A 9,806-nucleotide genomic window follows, 5' to 3' on the forward strand; every position below is an offset into this window, starting at 1 on the left:
TTTGGGTCCCAGTAGAAAGGTTAGAATTAGAGAGGTGGTTCAGGGAGTCACTCGTTTAGATTGGTGTGAGCAATCCTGTGTCTGAAGAGAGAAAAAGACTGCCGAAGAGTGAAACAGGGCAAAAACAAAAGAGGGTGCCAGATAGATCCTTGGGGGATGCCTGTTTTGTTTTGTTTAGTTTTGTGTAAGATATAGTAGAAGTGAACGTAGTAGTTATAAGCCAAGATACACTGCATGCTGGTGTAAAGATATTTAACCTGTGTGCTGTTTCGGGTCTCTGCAAAAGGAGGAATATTTGCTGGGGTAAATGTCCCAAGGAGGTCAGACAGGCACTGAATCCACAGAACAGATCAAGGGTTATAAATCATCGACAGAAGGAACACTGTCTTCCAAAAGCAAAATTCTGCTGACCTGAGGTGAAAACTTTAAGAATTTTTCTCTGAACCAGAAAAGTAGGCACATTGAAGGAACTGATATTTGTGGTTATGGTCAATTGTAGCACTAAATTTCCTAGTCTTCAAGGATATAATCCATTGCCTTTGAGCCGACTCTGACTCACAACGACCCTGAGTTACAGAGCAGAGCTGCTCCATAGAGTTTTCTTGGCTGTAATCTTCACAGAAACAGATCATCAAGACTTTCTTCTGAAGCACTTGGGGGAGTGAGTTCAAACTGCCAAACTTCAGATTAGTAGTCAAACACAAACTGCTTGTGCCACACAGGGACCCCTCAGGATACAACCAAAACACCAAACCCACTGCCACTGAGTCGATTCCAACTCACAGTGACCCCCATTAGGTTCTCAAGGCTGTAACTCTTTATAGACGTAGATTGGCTTATCTTTCTCCCGTGGAGCAGCTGGTGGGTTTGAACCTCTGACCTTCTGGTCAGTAACCAAATGCCTTACCCACTGCAACAGTAGAGCTCCTTTAGGGTATAGAAAAGGGTAAAAATTGGCAAACAGTTGTCCCTACTATAAAGGCAAGGTGTGTTCTACAAAGTACTTCTCAGATTCTTCTTTAGCTCTCAGATGGGACATTCTTGATAAACAGTTAAAATTCCAAGCTAGTTCACAAAGGCTCTGAAGTAGAATGCTAATAATACTATTTTTCTCACATCTAGCCATGATTTATGGCTTCCTTAATGAGAAAATGCATTTGGGGTCTCAGAAAAACATTTTTATCAAAGGTAGCCTGGATAAAGATCAGACTAGGGGTCCTGACCACCATTAATTTGTTAACAAGACATTTGCATTAAAGAAGGTGCCTTTCTACACTAAATCTAATTTGCCAACTGTTCTGTATCCATTCAAAAATAAAAAGACCCTTGGGAGTGGGGGATGTGGTAAAAATTTAAGATCACCCCTTTTACAATACCACCTCTCCAAAACAAAATTCAAAATAGTTTGGCCAGTTTCTCATAGGAGAAGTTTAGATATGGTTTTCATGCCTGTTCTGGTTACCTAGTGCTGCTTTGACAGTAATATACCCCAGAAGGAATGGCTTGAACGAACAGTAGTTTATTTTTTTACAGTTTGGAGGTTTTAAGTCCGAGTTCAAAGTGCCAGGCTCTAGGAACTGGGTGAAAGCCTTTCAACCTTGGGCTTCAGCTCTGCCTCCTGCTCCCAGCCCATTGAAGCTGGAGGCTTTTCTTCATTCAGACAGCTGCTGGCTGCTGAGGCTGACAAACCCAAAGTCGACAAGCACAAAGGCACAGTTTCAGTGTTACCAAACCACATGACAGGCCACTAATTCACATCCAGAAGTCCCAAGATCGGCAGGGCATGGCAGGCTGCTGAACAATGACCTGGCTACACGTGGGGTTCAAGCCTGCCAAAAAGCTAGAGACCATTCCCAAAGCTACTTCATATATACAAGAAGCAGATCACGTCCCTATAACAGCTACTCAGCTGCTTGTGGTAGATTCCACCATGGAGCTGGTTGCCAGTCTCATCATGAGAATAACTACCATCAACTACCCAGCCACTCAACCAGGCCCAGCCAAATTGACACACAACCTTAACTACCACAATGCCAAAATACTGAAATCTCTGGGCATTTTAATGGTTTATGAAGACCATAATACTCAAAATCAAGACTGCCCTGGAATGTAAAGGATGGACGCTTAGCACACAAATTTTGTAGCTACTGTGTTTTGTTTTATTTTATTTTATTTTAAATTGTGATTTGGGTGAAGATTTACAGAGCAGATTCACTTTCCATACAGCAGTTCTCATACACTGTGTCTCATGTCATTGACCACAGTTTACCACAATGCAACAGCTCCCCTCCCACTTCCTCCCCATAGTTACCTCTTCCCAATGTCCATCCCTCCATACACTCCTGCCCCCTGAGCTGTCTCCCTGTGCATGAGCAGCCCTTCTTTCTCCCATGATTGTTCTCTCCAAGGAGTGTATCTACTTGAGGTAAATGTTCATCTCATATGCCTGTCTTTTGTTTGGCTGGAAACCACAGGTGTGGGTTCAATTCCAGACCTGAAGGGCAGCTAGAGGCCATAGTCTCAGTGGTTCCACCAGGCTCTATCAGACCAGCAAATCTGGTCTCCCCCCCCCTTTTTTTCCTCCAAATGATTTTGAGTTTTGTTCCACATTGTTCTCCCTCTCTATCAAGGATCTCCTACATAGATCCCCTTCCAAGTGGATGACAGTGGTAGCCAGGCACCATCTAGTTCTTCTGGTCTCATAATCACATAGGCTGCAGATCAGATGGTGTACCAGTTACTGGGACTAATTGTTTCCATGAATTTTGTTTTTTTTCATTCTTCTTGCTCTGGACAAGCAGACACCCATCGTTGCATCTAGATGGCAGCTTGCTAGCTTTTTAGATCCCAGTCGCTACTCGCCAAAGTAGGAGGTGGAACAATATTTTGTATAGTATGTTATGCCAATTGAGCTTGATGTCCCCTGCGACTATGGTCCCACGCCCGCAGCTTCAACTACTCAGTCCCTCTGGGTCGCTGGCTGTGACCAAGCAGTGACCACAGCCTTGCCCCTTGTCAGCTCTACTATACACCTGGGAATTCTGATCATTCACATAAACTTATAGGACCATTGTCTGCCAACCCTATATATGTTCTTGGATACACTCCCCATTTCATAGACATACCTAATCGTTAGCCTGTCCACTCAACTATCCACCATATACCCATGTTTGCCTTCACTGACAATGCAGTACTGTATGTGCAAAAGGGTTCATATTTGTGTCTGTACCTCCCATGTACCTCTCTCTGTCTTTCTCATCCTCAGTGCTGCCATATTGGTCACTCAAATTTGGTACATTGCCCTTCTCTTCACCCAAATCAATACTTATCTCTATCTAACAGTGTTTCCTCCCCTCCCCTCCCACCCCTGGTAACCAACAAAGAAAATTTCCTTTTATAGATAACCTTTCCTTAACTTTTAAAATAACGGACTAATACAATATTTGTCCTTTTGTGATTGACTTATTTCACTCAGCATAATGTCCTCCAAGTTCATCCATGTTATGCAGTGTTTTGCAGATTCTACATTATTCTTTAGCATTGCATAGTATTCCATTGTGTGTATGTACCATGGATAGTTTGGCTATCCATTCCTCAGTTGATGGACACCTAGGTTGTTTTCATGTTTTGGCTATTGTAAATAGTGCTTCGATGAACATGGGTGTGCATATATCTGTTCTTGTCATGGCTCTCACATCTTTAGGGTATATACCTAGTAATGGAATGGCTGGGTCAAATGGTATTTCTAATTCCAACTTTTGAAGGAATCGCCATACTGCTTTCCACCATGGTTGTACCATTTTACAGTCCCATCAGCAGTGTATGAGAGTCCCAATCTCTCCACAACCTTGCCAGCATTTGTTATTTTCTGTCTTGTTGAACTTTGCTACTAGTGCTGGAGCAAGATGGTATCTTATTGCTGTTTTGATTTGCATCTCACTAATAGTTAATGATCATGAGCATTTCTTCATATGTTTGTTGGCCGCTTGAATATCCTCCTTAGTGAAGTGTCTATTCATGTCTTTTGCCCATTTTTAATTTTTTTTTTGTTATTGAGGTGTGTGTTTTATTTTTGACAGCACTTTTCCCCCCTAAGTAAAAGTCAAATGAAGCTATATGATCATATTAACATTAAATTTCATTGAGTACCCTGAGTTCTGACTCATGATCCCAAGACTTGGAAACAATAGAATTGGGAAAGACTGCAGCTAAAGCAATGGAGCCTTCCTTTCCTTCCCTAATTTTTGGGGCTGGGGAGAGTGATCCTGAGCATATCAATCCTAACAAACTCTTCTTGAGGCTTCTCGGGCAGTGGACCTGCAGTTAATCTTTCAGAAACTCCATCTGCTGGTCTTTAAGTAACCATAGCTAGCTAATTTTACCCGTAATGTGGTTTTCTGGCAAGGTTTGTAATTTTCCAAAGCCTGGCTTACAGGCAGAGTTAGGATTTGATTAAGGGTGTGGAGGCAGGAGAAATGTAATTCACCGCTTCCTTTCTTCTTTCTGTTTTGGGCATTTAGCTAAAAGCCTCGGGGGTGTATTTGAGATGGTAGAAACAGGGCAAGTTTTCCCTAGGTGGTTGCTTCCCAGAGGGCCCTTAGTGCAGGGCCTATGAAATTAGAATTTACGTGCTGTTTTAGCTCTGAAAAGCAGACTGAAGGGAAGCAAATAAAAATTAAGAGCTTATAATTTTCTGTACAAAGAGAAGAAAAATAGGAGTCAAACGTCAAAACTGGCGTTTTCGATTTGCCTTTTGACTAGCATGGCACTACAATTTTAAGCAATTTAGTGAGAATAAACACTAGGTTTATTTCCTCCCAACCTTTGCTGATCCACCTCACCCTGCTCCAAGGCCGCAGGAGGCTTGCAGAGCTGAACCTATTGCCAACCGAACAGCCGGTAAACCAAGGCCTAAGAAACAAAAGCCTGGACGCAGGGGCCCGTGCCCAGCCCCAGGAGGACGAGGTCTGCCATATCTCTCCTACGTATGACTAGCCCGCATCCTCCCCGCACCCCACGCCCTGTGAGTGCTGTCCTTGTCCGGATCTCGCCGCCCCCACTTCGCACTCCCAGCTCCCGCGGCCTCCTCCCTTCCCCCAGGCGAGATTGACGGCCCAGGCCGGGGGAGCGGGACAGCAGACTTGTACTGGGAAGAGCTCAGGCTCCCAGCCCAAGCCACGGGAGCTACGCTCCAGCTCCCTAGGGAACTTCTGGTGGTAGCGTTGTTAACGTTTGCCTTTCCAGGTGCCGCGGAAGCAGGTGCAGCGGCTGCTTCCCGCCCCCGCCCGCCTGCGAGCACTGAGGCGCCCAGGGGGCCGCGTGGAGTGCGCAAAGGCTGTGTCAGACGCCCCAGCAGCGATTGCCCCCTACTCGGGCGCACCCGGGTTCGGCGTCTAGCCGCCTCGCACCGCCTCCTGGCGGCCGCTGCGGGCCCGGAAGGAGACGAAGAGCTCCCGGAGTCTCGGGAGATGAACTTTGGATCTGCTCAACCCCCGGCGTCCTCGGATCCGCCTGGCTCCCGGAGGGGCCGCCGCGGCCGCTGAGGACTCGGGCCGGACTGCACGGGGCGGGGTTGCCCAGCTCACGGCCCAAAGCGCCTCCTCTATCCCCGGGCTCCCCTTGCCGCCCTCCCGCTGGCCCCGGGCCCCCACCGGCGGAGAGCGCCCCCTCCTCGCTGCTCCCCGTGAGCCCCCGCGGCATGGACCCTGCGCCAGCGGAGCAGAGGCGCCGCGAAGGCGCGGCTTTGCAAGCAGCGCGGGACCGGGTCCCCAGGTAGGTGGCGGGGTTCCTCCTGCGTGGAGCGGGGCCGCGGCGCCTATGGAGACTATGCTGTCCCAGGCGGCTTGTGAATGGTCGCTGAGCCTGCAGCGAGGTGCGTGTGTATCGAGCCACGTCCCCTGCTGGCGCTGATTCGAGCGACTCGTACTGTCCATGGCTGCGAATCGCAACCAATGCGCCGTGGTCTGCAAAACCATTTTCCTCCTGTAGCCCTCTGGGGAGGGACCAGGGGCGCACAGCCAGGGCTCTCAGGGTCGGCGGTGTGGTTTCGCCGTGACCAGTGACTGGCAGGGAGCGCTCCCTCTCACAGGGCACATTCTCTTCTTTTTTCGGTGGCGCTCCTCTACGGTTAAGAATGGTTACAGTTAACTATTGGCTGGTTCTCTGAAGTCACCGTGCTGTAGCTTTTTCCCACGCAAGCTCCTTGTCCCTTTCCTTTCCTGTGTTCTTAAAAACACTGTTGCTTGGCTGAGAAAATTTGTGGTGAGTGGACGAGGAAGGTTAGAGTCTTTATGCCTGTACACTGTATATTCTGGTAGTGTGTCCCGGAACTAGATTTTATATCAACAGGTCACATGTGTGTCTTAATAAGGCAATTTTATTATTGGTCTACAGTTTTTGTTTTTTCTTGAAGGATTGACCCATATGGATTTGAAAGGCCTGAAGACTTTGATTATGCATCTTATGAAGAATTTTTTTCTGACTATCTGGTAGTACTCGCTAGAAGAGCAATAAAATGGTCTAAACTTTTAAAGGGAAGTAACAGTATCCAGAAAAGTATGAAAGGTGAGTTTTAAGCTTAGTCCATGTACTCTTTGAACAAACATATCTGCTAGACGAAATCCAAGTGAATTTAACTGCTATAGAAGAGAGTTCTGATTATTAATTGGAGAGGATGCTGTTGAACTTTGGGCATGTGCATTTTTAGAGCTGTGCCAAAGAACATAAGGTTAAAAAATATCTGACCAACCAGAGCTCCCTCTCTGGGTGGCCAGAACTGATGGAGCTCTCACTCTCCTACTGAGGATATTCATTATTGTGCATCTCAGGGGAGCAGGCAAGAAAAGGAAAATGTGCATGCCCCACTCAGGTTTACTGATGACTCTTACAGATTGGAATTCAGTTAGAACTTGCACTGGTAAGGTAAGGAACTTTCTGTTCTTTTTCCTCTTTGAGGCCTTCTTGCTAGATATGAAGGAGAACTGCAGCATTCTTGCCAAGCAGAGCCATATCTGGGAACGGAGAAGAAAGCTGTGTTGGTTGCTGTTGAATAAATTTCAACTCATTGTGACCCATGTGTGCAGAGTAGGACTGTACCATGTTGTTGTTGTTAGGAGCCGTCAAGTCAGACCTGATTCATAGCGACCCCTCCTTGGGTTTCCGAGGCGGTATCACTACGGAAGTAGATTGCCCCATCTTCCTTGCGAGGAGTGGCAGCGGGGTTTGAACCACCAGGCTTCTGGTTAGCAGTCAAATGCCTTAGGCATTTGATGTTTGCTTACAATATCACAGACAGTGTAGCAGTTAAAGAGAGGAAAATCAATAGTTACCATGCAGTATGGTAAGGATTATGATAGAAGTGGCCCCCAAGGAAATATGGGAACTCAAGAGAAAGGGGGATTATTAGAAAGCCCCTTAAAAGATGGGTACTCAAGCAGAGTTTTGAATGAGAGATGACATCAACAAAGGTTAAGAGGGGCATTGGTGGTTCAGTGGTAGAATTTTGACCTTCCATTCTGGAGACCCAAGTTTGATTCCCAACCAGTGACTTCATGTGTGGCCATCACTCACCTGTCCGTAGAGGCTTGTGTGTTGCTATGATGCTGAATAGGCTTGAGCAGAGTTTACAGATTAAGACAGACTAAGAAGAGAGGGTTGGCAATCTACTTCTGAAAATCAGCCAGTGAAAACCCTGTAGATGACAATGGTCGAATCCCCAGCCAATCATGGGGATGGCTCAGGGCCAGGCATCATTTCATTTCGTTGTGCATAGTGTTGCCATGAGTCAGGTGACTTGATGGCAGCTAGCAACAGCTGCAAAGAGGTGTGTGTGTATGTTGGGGGAGGCTTAGCTGCAGACAGTCAGAGTTGTATGTCTCAAGTATGAGATACATGCTGAGGAGGATCAGGAGATGAAGCCAGAAGACCTAGTGCCAAACAGCTATGTGATGTGTATCCATCGTGATCAAGCCAAGAAAAGCAAATGTAAAAGAAATTTTAAAAAGTGGAGTTGGATGATCAATTTTTCCTTTTAAAAAGGCTGTTTTGGTTAGTGAATAGGGCCCAGAGTACTAGCACATAGTAGGACGTATTTGTGGATTTGAATGTGGAAGGGCTGGTTTGAAGCAGAATGATCCACTGGACTTGCTGTCTATTGCTTTGGGGGTGGGGGTGGGGGCGGGTAGATGGCCCAGTGGCACTCAGCTTCTGACATGGCCTCATCATCATTATGCCTCCTTAAGACTCTTTCCAGGAGCTCTGGTGGTGTAGTGCCTAAGGCACTTGACTCCTAATCAGAAGGCTTGAGTTCAAACCCACCAGCCACTCCTTGGAAGAAAGATGGGGCAATCTACTTCCATAGAGACACTGCCTAGGAAACCCAAGGAGGGGTTGCTATGAGTCTAATCGACTCCATAGCAGTGAGTTTGGTTTTTTTAAGACTGTTATCAGCTAGCCTTCTGACTGGGGCGTGAACCAGTAGAGAGATACCACTTGGCTTTACAAAAAACTAGTAATAATAGCATTTCATAAAACACAGAGCTAAAAGTGATCTCAAATTGGTCTTTTTTGTTTTACAAATGCAGCAGTGTATACCCCTGAAACTAATATTCTCTGTGCTTAAATGAATCCTAATACACTGATGTTCTATCCCTGCTACCCCCTCTGTTTGTTTAACATGCTTCCAGCTGAACACCTACCTTTATTTTGCCTTTCTGCTTTCTCCTTTTTTTTTTCAAATTTTGTTGTGGAAAAAATACTTAACAAAACGTGCTAACTTGATAATTTCGGTGTGTACATTCAGTGATGTTGATTACGTTCTTCAAGTAGTGCAGCCATTCTCACCATCCTTTTCAGACTCATTCCACCATTATTAACATAACCTCAATGCCCCCTAAAGATCTTTGGGTTGTATATATTTTATTATTTCATGTAAGTGGGATCATATAAGATTTGTCATTTTCTGACTTATTTTGCTCAGCATGGTGTTCTCAGGTTCATCCATGTTGTGGTGGGTATCAAAGCTTCATTTCTCTTTATGGCTGAGTAGTATTTCATTGTGTGTATATATTTTCTTTTTCCAATTTTTACTGTTATTTGGGTAAAAGTTTACAGAGGAAATTCACTTTCCACACAGCAGTTCATACACATTTTGTTTCATAACATTGACTGCAATTCCCCACAATATAACAGCTCTCATCCCACTTCCTCCCCATAGTTACCTCTTCCCTGTGTTCTTTCTTCCCATGCACACCCCTCCTCCCCCCAAGCTATCTCCCTGTGCAAACACTGCCCTTCTGTTCTCTCATGATTGGTCACTCCAAGGAGTGTATCTACCTGATGTAAATGTTAACCCCATATGCCTATCTGTTGTTTGTCTGGAAGCCACAGGAGTGAGTTCAATTCCAGACCTGAAGGGTGGCTAGGGGCCATAGTCTCAGGAGATTCACCAGGCTCTGTCAGACCAGCAAACCTGGTCTTTTTTTTTTTTTAATGATTTTGAGTTTTGTTGCACATTATCTTCCTACTCTATCCAGGATTCCCTGTACCAATCCTCCTCTGACTGCTTGACAGTGGTAGCCAGGCACTATCTTCTGGTCTCATGGTCATATAGGCTGAGGATTGCATAGTCTACCAGTTCCTTGTACTAATTGTTTCCATATGTCTTTGGTTTTCTTCATTCTTCTTTGCTCTGGACTAGGAGAGACCCATCGTTGCATCTAAATGGCTGCTTGCAAGCTTTTTTTTTTTTTTTATTAGGATTTGGGTGAAGATTTACAGAGTAAATTCACTTTTCATACAGCAGTTCA

General features: G+C 45.6%; 1 protein-coding gene across 1 annotated transcript in view; it reads left to right on the forward strand.

The window, feature by feature from the left end:
- The first annotated feature begins 5,698 nt into the window (after nt 1–5,698).
- Nucleotides 5,699–9,806, forward strand: part of GRTP1 (growth hormone regulated TBC protein 1) — a 125,420-nt gene continuing 121,312 nt past the window's right edge. The window contains exons 1-2 of the mRNA XM_007942407.1: nt 5,699–5,772; nt 6,413–6,564. Coding sequence (XP_007940598.1) covers nt 5,699–5,772; nt 6,413–6,564 — 226 coding nt within the window. The remainder of the gene's footprint in view (nt 5,773–6,412; nt 6,565–9,806) is intronic.

Source organism: Orycteropus afer, unplaced genomic scaffold (genome assembly GCF_000298275.1).
Source record: "Orycteropus afer afer isolate SDZICR_OR568_19922 unplaced genomic scaffold, OryAfe1.0 scaffold00089, whole genome shotgun sequence".
NCBI classification, from domain to species: Eukaryota; Metazoa; Chordata; class Mammalia; order Tubulidentata; family Orycteropodidae; genus Orycteropus; species Orycteropus afer.